The sequence below is a fragment of the Trichoderma aggressivum genome (assembly GCF_033847375.1).
Source record: "Trichoderma aggressivum f. europaeum strain CBS 100526 chromosome Unknown scaffold_026, whole genome shotgun sequence".
Taxonomy (NCBI): Eukaryota; Fungi; Ascomycota; class Sordariomycetes; order Hypocreales; family Hypocreaceae; genus Trichoderma; species Trichoderma aggressivum.
The window spans coordinates 481806-501926 of NW_026946392.1; the positions used below are offsets into that span (position 1 = coordinate 481806).

At 52.5% G+C, this 20121-nt stretch overlaps 5 protein-coding genes across 5 annotated transcripts; 4 read left to right on the top strand and 1 right to left on the bottom strand.

Moving 5' to 3' along the window:
• Positions 1–1181: 1181 nt before the first annotated feature.
• Positions 1182–1838, top strand: Triagg1_6628 (uncharacterized protein; the record flags this gene model as incomplete). The annotated part of the gene is made up of 1 exon (XM_062901274.1): positions 1182–1838. One exon carries the CDS (start codon positions 1182–1184, stop codon positions 1836–1838), a length of 657 nt encoding a protein of 218 aa, XP_062754565.1.
• Positions 1839–7269: 5431 nt separating this feature from the next.
• Triagg1_6629 (uncharacterized protein) lies at positions 7270–8236 on the bottom strand (the record flags this gene model as incomplete). Its single annotated transcript, XM_062901275.1, has 2 exons — positions 7270–7744; positions 7803–8236. 2 exons carry the CDS (start codon positions 8234–8236, stop codon positions 7270–7272), a joined length of 909 nt encoding a protein of 302 aa, XP_062754566.1.
• Positions 8237–8841: 605 nt separating this feature from the next.
• Triagg1_6630 (uncharacterized protein) lies at positions 8842–9935 on the top strand (the record flags this gene model as incomplete). The annotated part of the gene is made up of 2 exons (XM_062901276.1): positions 8842–9187; positions 9256–9935. 2 exons carry the CDS (start codon positions 8842–8844, stop codon positions 9933–9935), a joined length of 1026 nt encoding a protein of 341 aa, XP_062754567.1.
• A 5364-nt stretch (positions 9936–15299) lies between these two features.
• Triagg1_6631 (uncharacterized protein) lies at positions 15300–16604 on the top strand (the record flags this gene model as incomplete). The annotated part of the gene is made up of 1 exon (XM_062901277.1): positions 15300–16604. The coding sequence occupies one exon, from the start codon at positions 15300–15302 to the stop codon at positions 16602–16604; it is 1305 nt and encodes a 434-aa protein (XP_062754568.1).
• Positions 16605–18334: 1730 nt separating this feature from the next.
• Triagg1_6632 (uncharacterized protein) lies at positions 18335–19889 on the top strand (the record flags this gene model as incomplete). Its single annotated transcript, XM_062901278.1, has 7 exons — positions 18335–18352; positions 18471–18518; positions 18612–18684; positions 18742–18821; positions 18884–19180; positions 19239–19694; positions 19764–19889. The coding sequence occupies 7 exons, from the start codon at positions 18335–18337 to the stop codon at positions 19887–19889; spliced, it is 1098 nt and encodes a 365-aa protein (XP_062754569.1).
• Positions 19890–20121: the final 232 nt, after the last annotated feature.

Sequence of the window (20121 nt, forward strand, 5' to 3'; positions counted from 1 at the left end):
TTCTTTCCCAGGCCTGCAACCTGGATTGGGGAAATTCGGGTGCTGTAGATCCCGGGCCAACACGGTCCGAGCGAGATTAAACGTACATGCACCTCCACACGACAAACCACGAGGAGAGAGGCGTCAGATGCTGGCGGTGTCATTCAGAGGTCAAGACAGAGTCAGAGGGGGAGAGCCATGTGCAAGAACGGGCACGGACACAGACTGGCAAAGGCACAGACACGCACACGGGCGCCAAATCGCAGAGACTGCCGGCGGGAATCTCCAGCGCATAGACACGATGCTACTGCTGTCGCCGGCGGAAGCACATGCCCACGAGCAGCGATGGATGGCCTGATTGCCCTGTCTTGCATGACGGAGGCTGCAGAGAATGGAAAGGAAGGGCATCCCGGACAAGGCGCATGGCCCTGCCGTTCGCTTTGGCCGGGTTCTGCTCCGCTGCTGGGACCCCTGCCAGAGCATTCAATGCGATCCCCTGTCGTCGTGTCCCGAATCGGCCAAGGTCTGCGTGGTGGTGGAGAGAGCGCCGTTTGTGCCAAATTCGAAGAAGCAGAAGCCAGTAGACTTTTTCATCAGGGCCCTGCCCGACTTGGCGCCATTGCTGTGCTGGGTCTTTTCCGTCATCAACGCTAATTCATGCACGCTCTGTCGAAGATTTGGCTTCCTGTGGCTTCATGCTGCCACCTTGGTACGAGTACACCAGTGGGAGGGACTCTGAACAAAGTGGCGTGGCCGCCAACCACCACCTTGGCTCCAGCTTTCTAATCTTGCTGCTTCTAGACGCGAGACGAGAATGCTAGCGGGTGGGCAAGCACGGAGACGAGGACGCCTAGCCAGAAGCTGAGTTCCCATTACTACTACCTAGTACCTAGCAGCAATATTCATCAACCAGTTGGTAGCTTGAAGTGGACTTGTCGGAGTTGCTAGTTGGTAGCTGCAGAAACAGGACGTGCGTTGAAGAGAGTGCCATTGAGCTGGAGTTGAAGGTGTGCCGGATCCACCGGGTTTACCAAAGTCCAAAGCAAGGCAAAGATCAATATCAAAGCACCAAAGGCCGTGAGCCCTCGTCCGTGGGGAGAAGAAGAACCTAGGGCAAAATAGGCTACCTACCGAGGCATGTCTCTCGTCCGTTGGCAGAGCACCGCACCGATTTACGAGAATGGAGCAATAATCAATGCACCATGATGGAGGCTCTCATGCTGTACGAGTACTGGCGTATTGCACATAGCCGGCATCAAGTCAATCATGGCATACTGATTCGATATCCTCTGGTCTATGTACTTGTTTTGTGCTCGTCAAAAGCGCTTCAGTGCTACTCTGCTAACCACATTGATACGTTTACTCACCGGACCTTGGTTGGGAATTGTTTGGTGCACGTCACGGGACTGTCTCGCACCCGTTCAGGTTGCATCGTCACTGCGGCCTCTCCTCCCCTCCTCCGCTTTTCATTCCATCTCTCCATTGCCGCGATCACGAATGTGTATGCCGGCGCCGCCGTTGCAGAAGAAAATATCGCAGGCCTACTCCACGATGAGCCCGCCCAAGCCTTACGGAATGCCTTCCGGCATAGCTTCAAACTCGCGTCTCAAACCGCTAGATTAGCCTCGCGTGGCTGCTGGTGGATATGCCAGCATCGGTGGCCTATGGGGGGACGAGAGCCGGCCCAGCAGGCCATTTATTGGGACATGCATGTTTTCTGCATTCACCAAAGCACCAGGGATTGCGGAGCACCGCCCACTGAGGCGGCCCGCGGTGCGAAGCTCCCAACCATCTTCGGGGCCGACGAGCTGGCCATGACATGGATGACAGCGCCCGAACCTGTCCTGACGGTCCCCTAGCCGCAGCAACCAGCAGAATCTTTCACTGGTCTGGACATACTGTACAGATATTTCGGCGTACGGTACGAATGGCACATCAACATCGGGTAACTTGACGCGAGTACTCCGTACGAGTACTACAAGTAAGAATCGACCTACTGACGCGTGGGAGCACAAGGGTATTGACCTCTTTTAGCCAGAAGACAAGGGATCTCTACTTGGATTAACCTCCTTCCCGACCCAGTCCTCGGGCAAAGTCCTGAGATCGTGTCCATGGGCCCAGATGCTCGGGGCTGCATGTCTCACAAGCCTAATCGCCATCGTCTGCGCCTTTTTCCCAGGCCCAGGCAGCGAGATGCAAAGGGACGCAACTTTTCTCCCAATCCAGTATTTCGTACGGGGTCGTCGCCAAGCACATAGTCCGCAGTGCTCGAGGCCGACCGATTCGCTAGCTTTGGCTCGTTTTCGACCGGTCGAATTGCATCAAGGACGCTGAGTCATGAACGATAACGGCCTTGTCATCAAACCGGCGCCCCCTCTGCGGCTGCTGTCATGTCTTTGCCTCCTCCTCGTAGGTGCATGAAAAGGACAGTTTTGGTTCTTTATGAGCCAGGAATTGGCCTGGGAAAAGGGTCGAGGCTCAGCTGGTAGGTTACCTGGGCCGCCACCAGACGAGGCCTCACCTCAGCCTGTCAGTACGAAGTGCTCATCAAACCGATGCATGCAGCTAACATGCACGGTGGGGGGTTCATCACACATGTCCCAGCAAAGTTGCATCTTCGAGTCTCCAAGAACCTAGTCGTACTACGAGTACGGAGTACTACTACTACCTAGTAGTATACGGGCAGGCATGTTGTGATTGCTGGGTTCGTCCCAAGGTACGAGTCCCATAGTGGTGGGAAGCTAGGGTTGGGCAATGTCCGGTTTGCCTCTTTGTCCTCCACACCCGGCTATATGGAATCGACTGCACGAGGAGACGAAAGGAGCATGGGCAATCTGCGACCTGAGATTATTCATCCCACCGCCCTGGATCCGCCAATTTCACAGGAATCGTGGTTACGAGCAGCCTGGGCAAGGTGGCCTTTTGCTCACTCATCCACTTCGTCCCTGGGCCGTGGTAGCCAATGCCAGTAGTGCTCCATCTCTGCATACACGTGCAGCAATGGCGAAAAGACTGGAAACATTTTGAAGCAAAAAGACACCTGAAGCGCGGCTGAATCAGGCATAGCATCATAGGCCGGGTTTCCTGGCGTCTGGAAGTCGCTGAGCTACTGTGCATCCTCGTCCAAATTCGCTACGCCATCCGGATATATCCCCGCCATGCTAATGAGCCAGCGAGCGTGCAGGTCGGCGTTGGGGGCCGGAGACTTCTTCGCAAGCAGCATTAGCAGCATCGCGGGCGGGAAACGAATCGATTCTCGGGCAGCGCGCGCGAAGCGGCTTTAGGATGCTTCCCCGGCGCGCCAGCCGACGAGAGGCGTCTATTACCAACCCTCAGCCCGGGCTGCGCCCTCTTATCAAGCCACTGCTAGGTATTGGTAGGCGTATGTCGTAGGTTCTATACGACTAGCACGACTTGTTCAGGCGGAAGAGCGGTGACAGACTTTCCTGTTGCACATACGAATGTTCCATACAGATAGAAGACGAGCAAGGCAGCATGCTCCAGCCGATTTGCAACTGCGGGGGAAGTTGCCATCATTCCACACGGATGGATCTGAATCACGGTGGCTGGCGTCATTCTCAAACGATTGATTAATTAGTCCACGGCACTTTGCCACATGGCTTTTGTGTCGTCTCCCTTCCTCCTGTGCCTTGTTCCCATTTCCTTTTTCCAAGTCACTGAGACGCCGGCGGAACTGGGGGGAAACAAGCCGAAGTCAATGATTCAACTGGCCCTGGCACGTTTCATGCAACGCCATTCGCCAGAGGAGAGAAACAAGGTCGCATTGGTCGTGGGACCAGGGCCACCGAGCCAGGGGTCGCTTGTCGAACCATGGTTTCTGCAAGGCACCTGTCTGCACTTTACGATGTGCAGAGATTTGCATATCTAGCCTCTATTTGGACCCGAGTACATGCGATGCCCTGCTGCGACCGGGTGGTTGGAGGTGGTATTTCAGCCAGAGGGTAGTATCAGAAACTCCGACGGGGTGGCCAGCCGCTTATTGTTCAAGTTGGCCGATCTTGCTCTGCCAGCGTTAGGTTGCAACACTGAGTCTTGTTTCCATGGGTGCTGCAGGTCGGAGCTACGAGGCAGAATGCTTTTCCGTAGGTCTGCGAAGAGCCAAGTCAACATTTGCCTAAGCGGCCATATTCTCTAGACCGCATGGTCGACTCGACAGCACAGCTGAATCGATCGATACCCCCAACTCTGACGACATGATATAACGTTCAATACATCATACAAACAAGCACCTTGCTACTTGGATTCCTGCTTATCCAGGGTAACCGTCATCAAATGCTGTACTGGTGTCGATTCCAAGATGCAAAGGCCAAACGAGGCGCTAGGGGATTTGCAAACTGCCCGACAGAAACAACCGGCATAGATTGCCATCCACGGAGTACAGAGCCTACTCCGCGCGAGAGCCGCATAGAAGCTCGTCCAGAGACACATGTCCGACCTGTGCGGCGATGCTACCGTCCGTCAAAAGGAGCTATACGGCGACTATTGGCGCGGCATCGGTCGCAACGCCTCCAACGGCCGACGGCACATGGCTGGTGGATTCTCTCAACTGCCGCACGGGGCAATATGCATCGTCCCCGGGAGGCACTAGGTGTTGGTCGAGTTGGTCGACTGTCTATCAAACCTCCCATCCCCCACTTGATCTCATGGCAGCAGAATGATGTGTCACCTGTGCAGAACATGACTCGCTTATACGGGAAATCAATCCATTTCCTGGCTGGGACGCAGTCCCGTGCAAATAACTGCCTGCGGGATGAGTGAGTGAAAAAAAAAAAGAGGGCTCGGACTGGTCCGCCTGGCCGAAGAGTTTCAGTCACAAGCTTCAAGCCACGCCGCGCCCGCGTATCCCATCCGGCTCCAGCTGCTTCAAGCCACTCGAGGTGGCATACTCTGCTTCATCTAGGCTGCCAACTGAGACATGAGGCTGACAATAAAAGAGATCGAGACACTGGAAAAGCTAAAGTCCACCGGACACCTGGATCACGCCCTCATTGGCAGACATGCTACGCTGTCGATCAACTACCCAGCACGTACTAGCCAAACTCAGATGTCCTTGCGCCATCTCTGTCTCAAGAAAGCCCCTTCGCAACAGCCTGTTGAATGGAGGTTAACTACTGGATACTATTGATGCTGGCCACCTACTTAGCAGCGCTCCCATTTACCATTAGAATATTTCTCAAGGCCATGAAGGGGACTACCAGAAGGGCTATTGGACAAGGAGATTCTCGATGACCAGGCCAAGTCTTCTGGCGACAAATGAGACATGGCACACCTTTAGCATGAGTGTACATTGTTGCTACTCGACTTACCTCTCGGGAACGAATCATACCGTGCTCCTGTACCTATTAGACGGGCTGATCCAAGGAGAGGGTTCCGACTGCCGATATACTGTCATAAATGACCAAAAGAAAAGCAGCCATATCAATGAGTGGCAATATACAGCCACACTCGGCGGCTGCCATCAAAGCAGAATGGCGAGGTACGGCTCCCATTGGCCCAAGAACTTCGTGCATGATGCGTTTAAAGCTGGGATGACCCTCGCAAGGGCACTGCCACCCGCGCTTCCTACATTTCGGGATCAATGATTCTCTTATTCATCCTGTTGCCTTTTGAATATATCGTTGTTCACTAAATTTTCCAAACGCCAAGTCCTACCTGACCATTACCGACGTTTCAAAGTTGGGCTTGAGCTGCCAAGGTTTATAGTAGCGGTAAGGGTAAACATGATCTATTTCGAATCTTGTAAACATGATTGGGTTTGGTCTATGTGATATGTCTTCTGCGGCAGCGCTTTCCAAATATCCGCCATCAGGTTGGATTCTCGAACGGTCTTTCACACGCATGTTGGCTGTGTACTGCATATAAGCGAACATCAAGTAAATTGGCCTGATCCTTTGCCGTATAAATAGTCTCTCTAGCGTGACGGAGAGAATATTCCGCTTAAGTTGCCGGACGCCTCTTTTAGCAAGAATCTCGCCGTGACATGCCGAGACCCAATGAGGGCTGGAGTCACTTGTGTGATTGGGATTAAGCAGGTGAAGTCACCGCGTTTCACATGCAAGGATCATTGTTTCTCTCACGTTTCGTGATCGTCATCATTATCATTGTCAGCTCGCCGCGGCTCAACAACACGGCTATCAGAGGTGCCCAGCTGAGGACAAGGATTCGATCAACGCCAGGAAGCCACTATTTGGGTAAGATTCCAAGTCAAATGACCATATGAGCTGTTATCTCCAAATGCAGTGCACATACGAGTATGCCACATCTAGCTACCCAAGGCGGCATGCCGGCAAGGTATTTGTGTTGCATTCTGGGGCGCTTAGCTTAGACGCATGCACGTACTTGGTATATCGTCACAAGCGCCTGTAGCGTTACATTCTTTGAGAAAGGTGTGGCTGTAACCCTTTTAGAAAAGGAGAGAAGAAGGAAAGAGAGAAGAGGGAAAAGTATTTTAGGGGGGTGATGCTGGATGACGACGTTGGGGATGGTGAAATGTGAGATGAGCAAGGTTTTGTGTTACATGTATATTAAGGAGGTTTTTTTTTCTTTTTGGTCGTTTTCTTATATGTGATATCCTGGAAAAATGTACGAGGAGAAAAAAAGGGGGAGAAAAGGAATGATGAGTTCATCTCTGTTTGGGAATGTATGAATGCTGATTTGGTTGAGTTGTCACATGTGAATGGTGAGGAGATGATGGACTCAGCACTTGGATGAGACACTCTCAGCCAAGTTTTCAAGGCGTTCGTATACTCGTTAAGAAACGTCTCCTGAAATACTGCCTCACTTCAAGTCTTAACCCTAGCTAGCTAAACTTCATGTACGGGAAAGCATTGCACGAATAAAGATCTGAGTAGCTCATGTTGAGAGTCTCAAGAATAGAAAAAAGTGTACATTAAACTCCTATTCTATCGAACCTAGGCATTTACAGGACATATCCGTGGCCATTTCTAGTAATACTCTGTAAAACTGTCGCTGAGAAGCTCTTTCTCCCGAGTTGATGTTTTCGCCCGTGTGCTTTATCCGCGATATTGTGCGAGCCGCCCCGAGCCTGAATTGCCGCTTATGCTGTTGAAAGACACCAGGTGCTTGTGAAACATTGTTGTAAAATCGTCCTCAAGCCGTCGGTCAGGCTGTTATGCGATATATGTATTATCCTTTTTGAGTAAACGCTCCGAGTCTCGAATCCCAGACAGGGAAGAAAAAGTCTGATAGTTATGACGGTTTAGGTATCATCATATGTAGTCGACGTAGCACCGCTGCTGCCCCAGAACCTCATTTCCTCTTAAAGAATCCAGTTCCAGATTTCGCAGCCGCAGGCCTGTTTCGCTTCAAGAGCAGCTCCTTGGAAGACTTTGTGTGCTTCTTCAGCTTCGGCGCCATCCTCTCGTCCGTCTTCTTGGCTACCCGATACACCGTCGACTTGACCACTTCGTCCTTGGGCCCGGCATCCAAACGTGTCAATCTCTTCTCGACGCCCGCCACCTTTCGCCTCTTGGGCCCTGCTGCGACCTCGGCGGAGTCGTCGGCCTCATCTTCGCTTGAGGAGTCCGTCAGGAATTCCGCGGGCAGGACAGTAGGGATCTGGGACTTTTCTGCTCGCTTCCTTGCTCTGGCGCCAGAGTCAGTTTGCCTGGCTTCAGGCTGGTCGTTTTGCGGCTTGACGTCTTCGGCCTTCTTTCGCTCCTCGGCTTGTTTCTTGAGGAGCTCGTCGCGCTGCTGACGCTTGCGCTTTAGTGAGGCGGCTTGCCTGGTCAAATCATTAGTCCAAGGACGAGTACATCAAATGTAGCATTGGGGAAACATACTCCTGAGCAGCCTTCTGAGCGGCTTGAGCAGATTTCTTGATGTCCTCGGCGGCCTTGGCGGTAGACACAGCCTCGGGTGCCTCATCGTCGCTATCCTCTTCCTCGTCTTCCACCTGTGCTGCTTTGGGGGCGCTATTTGACTCTGTGTCGATTGGAGTTTTGTATTCAGATTCATCTTCCTTGCCAACCGGAGTTTGAAATTCAGATTCGTCTTCGTCGTCAAAAACCATGAGAGTGCCCTTGACCGGAGTCTCCTTGGCTGGTGTCTCCTTGGCCGGCGTGGCCTTTGCTGGTGTACGCTTTGCTGGTGTGGCCTTTGCTGGCACATCCGCATCATCTTCCTCCTCCCTCACCGGCATCTTCCGCGCCGGGCTTGACTTTGTTGGCTCCTCTGCCTCTTGCAGGGCCTTTCTTCTCCTGGTCTGAACAACCATGTTGGGCGATGAGATGCAGCTGTGTGAAATTTTTCACACCGAGTTTGATATCTGCTTCCGACGCGTCGTATATCAAGATTCTCCTTGGTGGGCCACTTCAATTCCCCCTCAGTTGACGATGGACTTGAAGAAGAATCTCGTTTCTTCTTATTGAATATTTTTTTGTGAGAATTTGCTTGTTCTTGGTTCTCACTTTTCGTCTTGATCGATTGCGATGGCTGGAGGTTCAAGCTCAAAAAAATTTCGGTGGGCCCTGGGTTGGCGCGTCTGATTGGCCGTCTGCTTGAGCGAATGCGCCCAAAAAGCAACCTCTCACTGATCGTGCGAGCCACATGATCATTATCATCGATTCTCAGACTCATGGAACTATAACGCAATTTCGAAGGCTATAACGTCGAAGAGACTCTGGTTTCACACAATTTCTTCTAGATATTGGATTATTATTTCATCAGAGGCGTTCAAAGAGAGTATTCTGCATCATCTACTCTCCTCACCTACATACCTTGGCTTGAAGATTAAGATATTCACCTCCTTCAAGCAATTGACTGGATTGTGACGCATGCGAGCTGCGTTTCTATATTCAATTCGGCTCTCTGGCTGATACCATGTCGACCTGCCGCTACTGCAAGGCCGTTTGGCTTTTGGTCTCTCCAGCGCGCTCACTAAGATCTGCCTCGACGACGAATTCTACTATCCAGCGACAAGCATCATCAATTGGCAAACCTAGACAATTACGACACTATGCGGTTCCCAGGCGACAAAGAGCTGGGCCATCACCACTCGAAGTGTACAAATTATCTGAGATTCCGCAGTCATCCCTGGAAGCTGTCATCAGCAGAAACCCAGAGGCCTTTCAACGGCATACTCCAGAGGAGTATTATAAATGTGCCGAAAAGTTCCACGAGGCAATCAGCCGAGGCTCGGATCCATGGTCTACCACATTGACAGGCAGTAAGCTAATCTTCATTTCCATCTTCGTTCGTCACTCGTTGTTGGTTGGTCACTAATCTATGCTGAAGAAAACGGCTTCCCCGTCGACTTGATCCATGAGACGGCCTGCATCATGCGTCAAATCCGAGGTCCTCGGAGCGCAGATGCGTTTGCAACCGCGCTTTGGGCGTCGGCGTCAGAAGCCGGCTATCGGCCTTCCATATTGTCGCTTGCTCGGCATCTCGCCAGATCAGGGGCCTACGGGCGGGTCGCTCAGCTCCGAAAAGTCGAGGCTCGATTCAAGCAACTCGTCTCGACAGCCAGAGACCCTGACGCTCTCACAGTGGAGGGCGAACTGCAGTATGAGCAGGGGAATTACGAGGCTGCAATCAGAGCCCTCCAACGGGCGCTCCAGGTGGGGGCAGCAGGCTTCGAATGGAAGCCTTACTGTCAGCTATGCATGGGAAAGGCATTTGTCAAGACGAGCAGGCATGATGAAGCACGAGCAATCTTCGAGTCCCTGTCCGAGATAGGGCTTATTGAGGCAGACATTGAGCTCGGCAAATTGCTTCGCGTAAGCGACAGGGATGCGGCAGAGAGACACCTCTTCACTGCCGCTTCCAATGGCAGGGCTGACATGTTCAGTCTATTATCGGAGATTGCCCTAGAAAAAGCTGCAGAATCTGGAGGTGACAAGACGTCAAAGGAAGAATCCCAGCGATGGGCCAAGGAGTGGTCAAAGTTGGCCGACCCTCGCACGGAGTACTAGATTCGCGAACCCTCGCAGACTTGACAATTACGAGTACGAGGACGACGACTCACGCCGCCATCATTTGCCAAGCTTCGAGTCGATGCCGTGGGATATTCCGAGATGCCTCGGATAAGTACATAGCGTGAACATGACAAATGTCCCTCTCATTAGCACCTAACATGGTGTGCGACAGCCTGATCGACGCGGGATCCGACGGGCTGGTTAGGGCTACAGTCAGAAACAGTGGGAACCAGCCTTGAAACAATCCAGGCAGCGTGCAAATGAGAATTATTCCTTGGGAAGTAATAGCGATATCCGTTTAGGCGAGAAAACAAGCCCGTGTCAAATCTCCTGTAATCGAAGCTAAGGAATCGAATCCTCAAGGTTTGGCTTTGGAGCCCAGCTCTCTCTCTTCACCGTACAGTTAGGGGGGAGGTTCTCCAAGATTGCGAGGACCGGGCGTATGAATTGGATACCGCATGCACGGTTCCGCGTATACGAGGATGCAAGCTACACACAGACGTTTGTATGTCCGTGCAAAGCCATGTGAGGGACCATGTGACTCTGCGTGAGAGACAAATAGCTGCGGTTTGGCGTTTAGTATGGCCTGTGCTTGTAGATATTGCCTCCCATGTCTACGAATATACCAAGTATTTGTTAATATATCCTGAGACGGTTGAATATAGTATGTGGAGGAGATTATCCGTGACTTGGGCCTTTATGCTGGATAAAACAGTCAAAAGTTGACGGAGAGCAGGAATTTATAGGCAGTAATAGATTATCGGGATGAAGAGTAGTATACCAGTCTAATTCCCAATTCACCAAGCATTCTCCATGGAGCCCAACAGGATGCCAAGGAGAGAAACCCGACTCCCAGATCCTTCGACATCTGTGAATAAACCCCCCCTCCCATCGTCTGTGCTTCATGATAAGGCACAGCCATACAGAGTACAGCAGAATGGTTACCACAGTCACCGATGGGTTAGGCAGCTAATCGGCACCTGCACGACATGTTGTAAATGTCACATGAGCGTTGAAGGGGCCACAACCCCACGAAAATCCATCTACGAGCTACTCGTACTCCGCCTTTGTGCTGGAATGAAGGAAGTAGCAAATCAGCACAGACTTTGTCGCTGGTATGCGAGACAAGGAAGCTGAGCTGGGCTGGAACAGGTGATGCAAATGCTTTGGACCATGGATGACGACGGAGAAGAAGGCCACGCGGTATGAATAGACTCCCCAACAAGGGAAGTAGATGGCGGTGCTGTCGTGGATAGAATAGAACATTTCCAGAATCCGACCCGGTCTTTTGTTTGACACCTACCCTAGCATTGCATCTTGAACAACCTTAAAGGTAGATCTTGCTGTCACTTTTCCAGCCATTCGATTTCATTTCCTCGGATAAACCAGCGTAGCATCCAATCTCGCTTTCCCTTGTAGATGCAGAGAGCGGAATCGGAATTGAAGCTAGTAGAATTATTCCATCATTTATTCCACCTCCGATTGCTGTCCGATTATTTGACATTGGATGTGCTCTTTCTGGTGCTTGGAACGTTGCTGTTTCTGGAGGACCCTGCGCAAGTTGACGTCATGCCATGGACAAGCTGACATTACCTTATCATCAATGTTAAAAATAGACATGAAGCGATGTGATCAACCAACTCTAGAAGGTATATAGAGAAACCCGCGTTGTACGTACGAAGCTCAGCAGGAATGCAGAAAACGCCTGTGCGTACCCCGTACTGTCCATGCAGTGCAGCACTTGTCATACTTGCATCATTTAGTCAGGATTCCGCAGAAATAGCCATAACCCACGGGGCTCCTCAGCTGGGCAGGATGCCTGCAGGCCCTCCAATTTTGTTTGCATTCTACTGGCCAATCTGCGGAACTGCTCGAAGGACTTGGTAAGCTGAGCTGCAAGGGGCCTCAGCCGTTTGGATCCCGCTCCACTTGGGACGCAAGAGATAGAGACCCAGTGCAAGCACATCTCGTACCGTACATGACAAAGGGGCCCCTTGCCGGAAGCGGTAGCTTTTTGGAATTTGCCGGTGCCTGGTTGACGTTTGGATTCCGCGGCGGGCCGCACTGGGCTGCACGTTTGTGTGCCTGAATGTGCAAGTAAATGCCGCACTGTGCTCATGAACAATGGACTTGATGTAGGCGTGCACTGTGCGAAAGGTGATTGCTAATCCTAAGTACTCATACAGACTCGGTTCCAAGTGTTGAAGATGAATCGCACTGATTTCCCCATGCGAATGACCGTTGCAAGTGGTGAAGAAAAAAGGAGGGATTTGGAGTGATTACGTGCAGATGACTGGAGCCAATGCAGGTACCGATGGCGACCCTTTCTCACTCTCCCTGCAGGAAAAAGCGATGGCTATTTCTTTTCTTTTCTTTTTTTTTCTTCAACACCGCCCAATGTCGCAGATCCTGTCGCACGTGGCTGAGGAATTCTGGCGAGATTGCCCTCCGGGGCTGAGACGAACATGTTCTGCAGCCGTTGGGCGGCCCTTTGTGAGACTTGGTCGTCATCACGAGGGCTTGTGTGTGTTTGATGCTCGGGGCACACAGCAAACAGCCCCCAAAAGGGGGTGGCCAGCGCAAACGGGCTCTCCACAGAGGCGCTGCAGAGTTTGAGGCTAGGTGCTGAGGCCGCTGGAAAAAAAGGCACGGCTTTAGCTCTAATGCTGCTTGCTTGCTACCTGTACCTGGTATGTACTGCGGCAAGCCACTGCGGCGCTTTTGGTCGGGCCATGGATGTTTACATTTGGTTTTGCGCGCGGTGTTTCGCGTCCCAGCTCGGGGGGACGACGCTGTCATGGAAATAAGCAAGGGGATTTTGATGGTCCGAGAGACATTGACACCGGAAGACGCCTTGTTTTTGTCTCTGAGTAATCTGTCTTCCCAGTTCGCCCTTACAAAACGTGGCTCTTGTTCAGGGGAGGGCAGCCCGGCAACCGTTTCCACTTTGGCCACAAATCTGAGATGAGATGAGAAAAGCTGACGAAGACACGGACATGTGAGATGCGGACATGGGATGGTTAGGGCACATGATCATGATTCAATCACGAAGAGCAGAAGCGAAGGGATGGGGCGGTCAACGAGATTTTTTCCCTTGCTTGTGCGTTCTCGTCGTGCATATACTCGTACATGGCTGTTCCTGCGACGGAGCGGCTACAGTGCGATTACCACGGCAAGACGGAGCTCTTTGCTTCCATGTATTACGAGACAAGTAGCCATGTTGCATGATGACTCTGTAATTTAGGATACGGAATGCTGGGCACTGTGCTCGTACCTCACTCCTGGGCTTCTGTATGATGTATACGAGTACAAACGGCAGATGCCAGGGTATTCTCTAGGTTACCACTATCAGAGTAATCCGTAAGAGTGGAAAAAGCTTTTATACGACCACTCGTCATTGTGCTACCCAATTCCCGTATTCACAACCCGGACGGTACCGATGATTTACAGCCCCAGAGAGGAAGGGAAAGAAGCTTTGCCGAGAAATGCCAATCTCGGGGCTTTGATGGAATCACCAGCCAAGCCCTAACTTGGACGGGGGATTGCGAAGCCGGGCGACGAACCAAGTGGGATAGGGCCATGCAAACAAAACAACCTTGGCCCAGTTTTAAGGGAAAATAACAAAGCATCCATACTGTACAAGTACTCGTAAAAATTAAAAAGGAACAGTGACAGTGTGTGCAATTATGGAGCTGCAAAGTTCTTCACTGCTCTGCTCTTCCCGTGCCTGTCACTGCTATGGAGTCGTGCCCCGAATTATGGATCCGCCCCCCGATGACTCCGTGCCAGGAGTTTCCATGACTCCGGGACCAATTCGTCCAAGTGCCCAACGTGGAACGCGGCCGTCGTCCCAGAGCCGTGGGACCTCGTTTGGTTCCTTGCACTGTCTTTTGCGCGGCATGGAGAGAGAGCGAGGTTTCGCACCCTGGGCCCCCTCAAGGCGAGTATCGTACTGTATTATCTTGTTTCTCTCCATCCCTTCCATGTCCACTTGGTGAGTGGGTTTGGAAGCCCACAAAGGGTTGGTGCTGTCTGTACTCGTAAGACCAAGTTGACTTTCATATCCATCGATTAGTAGTTTAAACGGACAATGACATAGCAAGCTGAGGGTGCTGCGTCTGCTTTGGGCATGCTCGTCCGAGTCCAGCAACTGCCGTGAGCCTTTTCGTATATGAAGCAACCCTCTCGGCGGTTGGTCATACGCAGCACAAAAGCATGTTTTGCATCTATTGGCAATTGTCATATAATATACTTTTGGCCCGACATCATCGCACAAAAAATGTACCGACTAACTTGAACTTGCACATGGCAAAAAAAAAAACCCCCCCCAGCTTGCTTGCTTGCTCCAAACGTTAGTACCCGGCACTAAAAAAGTGCCGTCCGGCCAAGTTCCAGGCACACACCAAGCAAGGCTCTCCGGCTGCTCCGCCATTTTCCTCCTCCTCCCGGGGCCTTGTTTATAAAACAAAAACAACAACAAGCAAAAGCTAGGCTGAGCCAAGCAACCCAAGGTTTGACAAACCCCTGTCACGATGCAAGGTTGCCCTTCCCAAGATGTGCCGTCCCCTGTCCCTGCATCCACCCGGCGAAGAAAAAAATCTCACTTTTTTTCTTTTTGCTTCCAATCCACTCGCCCCGGATGCCCTTCCGCGCACCTTGTTTAGCACAAAGCCTTACTTTACTTGTAATCCAAGTTCCCCCCCGAAACGCGTCAATATTCCCCGACAGCATGAGATTCGGCCAGCTTTTAGTGTAGCTCTTCCCCCTCATCCCAGGCACGGCCTTGCCTTTTCTTTTCTCCTCCTCTTCTGTTTTCTCTTTTCTTGCAGGTAATCCACCCTCCTGTTGGACTCGTCGCTCTCTTCCCCTCTCCTTCGGAATGCTTGTCCCCAAGCCATTGTAACACTCCTCTTCCGACCCAATCGAATCAATGAAAACCAACGACTGGCTTTCTGCCGACCTTCGTTTACTTGTACCGTGGCTGCTGTCACCTGTCTCGACTGTCACTTATCACAAAAATCACAAGCCCCGGAATCCCACCATCTGCCGGGCCTAGGCAAATCGCACTAGAGCCGAACAGCCCAGCAGCATCACTTTTGCCTCGCACCTTGAGGAGGGTTTTGTTGGCTGCCATCAATCGTTATTTTTTATTTCTACGTCTCATCGTTTCATATTCCTGGCTGAGCTGTCGGTTAACCGCCTCTGGGCGCCTGCATTGTCGTTCGTTGGTGACCAATCAGTTGGCTGCCGCAAGCCTCTGTGTTTCAGTCCCCTCATTCACACTGGAATTCTTCCACGAGCAATCCCTTTCTCCTTCTTTCGAATTTCCTCCTTTGGTTGGCGACTCTCATTCTGAACGCAATGGCTCGCATTCTTTCTTTGGCGCTGGGAGCGTTTGCTCTCCTTACAACGATGGCCACGATGTGCACGCAAAGCGCAATCAGCGTCAGCCTTTCTCAGACATCGCCGGGCAGGATAGCATCGACTATCGCTGCTGTATTCGACGCTGCGATTTTGATCCTTGTCGGATGGCTAATTGCAGCTGATGTTCTATCTACATTCCCCGGGCAGTCGAAACTCTGGCGGGCGATTCTCTTTGGTCTCGAAATCACGGCTGGTGTAATTGCGACCGTAACGTCGCTCGTTGGCTTAGTATACTTGACGAAGCACGATGGAGGCGCAAATAAACACCTCCTCGTTGGATCCTCCGTCACTCTTGGACTGGCTGTTTCCAGTCAACTCGTATATACTATTTACCAGGTCTTGCCCGCTTCAACGGACGCCGCTGGCATCTCTTGGCCAGCCCGCAAGGACGAGGAGTCGGGACGCGCGCGCAAGATCAACCTAAAGGCTATTAGATACAGCCAGACGATGCCCATCGTGGACCAGCCCAGCCCCATGGCGCAGCTGGATGATCGAACAAGTCGAAGCCGCTCCAACTCGGCTGACGGCAAGTCAATGGCCGAGACGGTTGCGTCGTCCGTGACTTATGTGGCTCACTCAATCCGCTCCGTCTCGAGCAAGTCAAAGATGCGCTCCTCCAAGGAGAGGAGCCGCTCCATGTCGATCGACTCGACTGCCAACCGAAGCACCGTGGCCGACGATGCCTTTGATTCCTGGGACACCTCCTCGGTGGACGTACACAACCGAGAGGCGGTGCTGGAGATTTCGACGCCCACGCAAAGCAAGCCTCGCGGGCTGGAAACGATTCCCGCCAGCCCCGTGGCCAGCCGGAGTCCGTCGCCGCAGTCCTTTACTGAACTCGAGCCGCCTCGTATCCAAACCCGGCGTCGCAGCCGAAGCTACAGCCCTGTGTCCATTCGACGTGAGCTTCGTGATCTGCCCAGCTCAAGCGGCGAGGCTCACATCCACCCGCTGTTCCGATCCGACTCTCCCGACCCGCATCCTTTCGCGACGCCAGGCACCATTGTCATGGCAGCTCCGGATGCGGCGCGGGTCATTGTCCATCGATCAAGCAATGCTTCCCTCAACCGCTTCCGCAGCGATAGCTTGCCGATTGCACCCCACCCCTTCGCCAGGCAGGATAGCTTCGACTCGAGATCGCTCAAGGCCTACCGGTCTGAGTTGGATCTCGGCGAGCAGGAGGACTTTGCCGACCCGGGAATGGCACCTCCTGCGCCCGAATGGCTGCGGAGGGAGCTGTGATGAGCTCGCAAGGGGTCCAACTTAATGACTTGACGTATGCAAAATTTCTTATTCTCTTCTTCATACAAGTAACGAACCGCACTCTTTATCGAATTCACCGAGAACGCCAGAAAAACGGAAACAAATGGGAAATATATAAGTTAGAAGGACATGGACGGACATGGCGATGATACCATTTGTTGTTGGCCAAAGTTTTAGACGAGCGTGGCGTTGGATGACTTCTTTTTCTTCTTCTTCTTTTTCGTTGGATATATATATTCCTATACACACACCTCAAACTGGGCTTCACTTCACTTCGTTGTTATACGACATTTGGCAAAATAAAAAGCAGAATTGTATACTTGACGCCGCCCCCGTATTCCTGATTCCACGTGTTGCAAAGTGAATTAATGAGTCGCGGAGTCGTCAAGCACTGTTGGGCGGCCAAAGGCAAATGAGTGGGAGGGTGGCAACCCATTAAATACATATTGCGAATATTATACTCAAAGGCCCGATATAGAGTTCTGCGAGCGTTGGATGGTTGAGCGAACGTAACAATGTGACGGGATTCTGTTGAGGCTGAGGCATCAACATGAAAATACGTGTACCTGGGTACAAAGCTTACGCGGCGCTAGAAAATCACCAATGTGCTGATCTAAGGCTGAGGTGCAGCTTGCCAAGTTTCTGCAGAAGGCAGCGATTGCCTTAAGTTGACCTGGAACGTATCAAATGATGCGTGATTGGGCTTATCACGATATGATATCGATACCATGCATGCATGCATTTGGCAGGCAGCAGGCAGTAGCGGCGTGCGTATGTCATCAACGAGGCTAGGCTGCAGTTGCGGCAAGCAAAAGGTACGGCAGCCCATTTGATGGGATTTGGACGCTGGGAAAAATACATGTACGTAGCATAGAGGTAGTAGCATTGGGAGAGAGTCGACGGCTGTGACAGATTTGCAGCAAATGGGTGATATTAGCAGTTGCTTGTAATAGTACCGTGTAGGTACTTGAGTTGCTGCGTGTTGTTGAAGATACACTACAAGGCTACCTACGTACGGTACTCTCAGCAGAGCCATGTCACCTCAACTTCGTGCCATGCCTGCGCTTGGTGAATTCCAGGTCAGTGACGGCCATCGGGCAGAGAGAGCACAGAGGACTGTTACTGGTAATAGGCAGGCAGATACTTGCTGGCAGAGTCACAAATCCAGCTTCAGGGTCGCGCAACCGGCCAGCGTAAAAGGCAAACCACGCTGCATGCATGGCCGCGGTACCTGCTGCGGCAAGTACAGCACAAGTACATAGGTACAGCACAGGCGAGGTGAGGGCATTCCCTGTGCTGTGGCTGTGGGGTGTGTTCAGTCCAGCGCTTCTGCCGCTCTCCACCACTGGAAATCCATAGGTTTGATCACACAGCAGAGCAGAGGCTCAGAGCGACCCCGCCCTCTCCAAAAGCCCAGGGCAGCCTGAACAACTTCCACCGGCCCGCGCCACCTCTCCTCCAACTTTGCCTCGACATACCATCAGATCCTATCCAGATCACAGCATCTGCGTCTGCGATAGCATCTGCGATACTGCGGCGCACCTGTCATTCTCTCTCATTCTCTCTCTCTCTCTCTCTCTTTCCGCTCGACTCTCGTGCATCGATCCGTCTCTGCCCGCCTGGCACGACAAGACAACAGCTAGGCATCCCGCTCCACCTCTTCGCCTATCCGACGCAGCCTCATCGCTGCAACACCACATCTGCCCATCATGAAGGTCACGTTTAGAGTATGTCACGTCGCTGGCTCTGGGTCAACATGCGCGGGGCGTCGTATGGCCTTCGCCGTGACCGTCGGCTTTCCCTTGGCTCCTGATCAGTTTGGCTGACGACTCTTTCTCCCCCCAGGATCTCAAGCAACAAAAATTTGTCCTCGATGTCGAGCCCACAGACAAAGTACGTCTTTCGCCACGTCGCCTTTGCCGATGCCGCCTCAATATGCGGGCGCTTTCGTCGACATCATTTGCTAACAAACTTGTCTTTGATTAGATCTCCGCCGTCAAGGAGAAGATTTCAGCCGAGAAGGGCTGGGACCCCAAGACCCAAAAGCTCATCTACTCAGGTTTGACATGGCTCAGGCTTAGCTTCGTCGCACTGCCCTGATTCTGACTTGGCGTAGGAAAAATCTTGAAAGATGACGATACCGTCCAGTCCTACAATATCGAGGAGAAAGGATTCGTTGTCTGCATGGTGAACAAGGTACGCCCCGATACCCAGACTGCCTTGCTGCGATTCTCCATCGCCTAACCTCTGCCAAACAGCCCAAGCCTGCTGCTGCTCCTGCTGCCGCTGCAGCACCTCCAGCTACTCCCGCGCCACCAGTTACCAGCACACCTGCTGTACCCCCCGCCCCCGTTCAGACTTCTACTCAGGCCGCTCCTCCCGCGACCCCGACTCCCAACCGCTCCACTGGCACGCCCTCTGGCCTGGCCATGGGCTCTGAGCGCGCCGAGGCCATCGCGAGCATGGAAGCTATGGGTTTTGAGAGAACCCAGATCGAGGCCGCCATGCGCGCTGCCTTCAACAACCCTGACCGAGCTGTCGAGTACCTCCTGACTGTAGGTAGCACTTCTGAATCCGTCCCGGAGGATAGTTCCCACTGACTCTACCCCGAAGGGTATCCCAGAGAGCGTCCAGCAGACTCAACGAGCAAATTCCCCTCCTCAGGCCGCCCCCGCAGGTCCCGAAGCTGCCGCCGGCCCTCCTGACGATGCCGCCAATGTTAATCTGTTTGATCTCGCTGCTCAGCGAAGATCTGGCGCCACGGCCGGGCAAACTGGTGGTGGCCTGTCGGCTGGTGCTGCTGCCCAAGTCGAACTCGGTAACCTCGACTTCCTTCGCAACAGCCCTCAGTTCCAACAGCTTCGACAAGTGGTTCAGCAGTCACCCCAAATGCTCGAGCCCATCCTTCAGCAGCTTGGGGCAGGGAACCCACAGCTGGCCCAGCTGATTGCCTCAAATCCAGACCAGTTCCTACAGCTACTCGGTGAGGATGCTGAGGATGATGTTCCTTTGCCCCCCGGCGCCCAGGCCATTTCTGTCACAGAGGAGGAGCGTGATGCTATTGAGCGGGTCAGTCTTTTTTTCTCAGGCCCTGATGCTGGGGTAATCGTTGAGGCTTCAACTAACCATTTTTCTCAGTTATGTCGACTTGGATTTGACCGCGACCAGGCTATCCAGGCCTACTTTGCATGCGACAAGAATGAGGAGCTTGCGGCCAACTTCCTGTTCGATCAGCCAGAGGACGATGAACCGCCTTCAAACTAAGGAAAAAGGGAAAAAAACAACTAAACCCCCACTGAGCACTGGGAAGTAATTGAAGGGTCATATACGATAATACGTAAGGAAAGGCTAGGAGGGGACAAATCGAAGACTACTATGACTTGGCAACATAAAGGCGTAGGATGGCCCCATGGCAGACGGCCGAACTCATGTTGCTTTTTGAAAACCAAGTATCATTCGCAGGTTGGCCAGGCCAGAGGAAGAAAGTGCCAGCTTA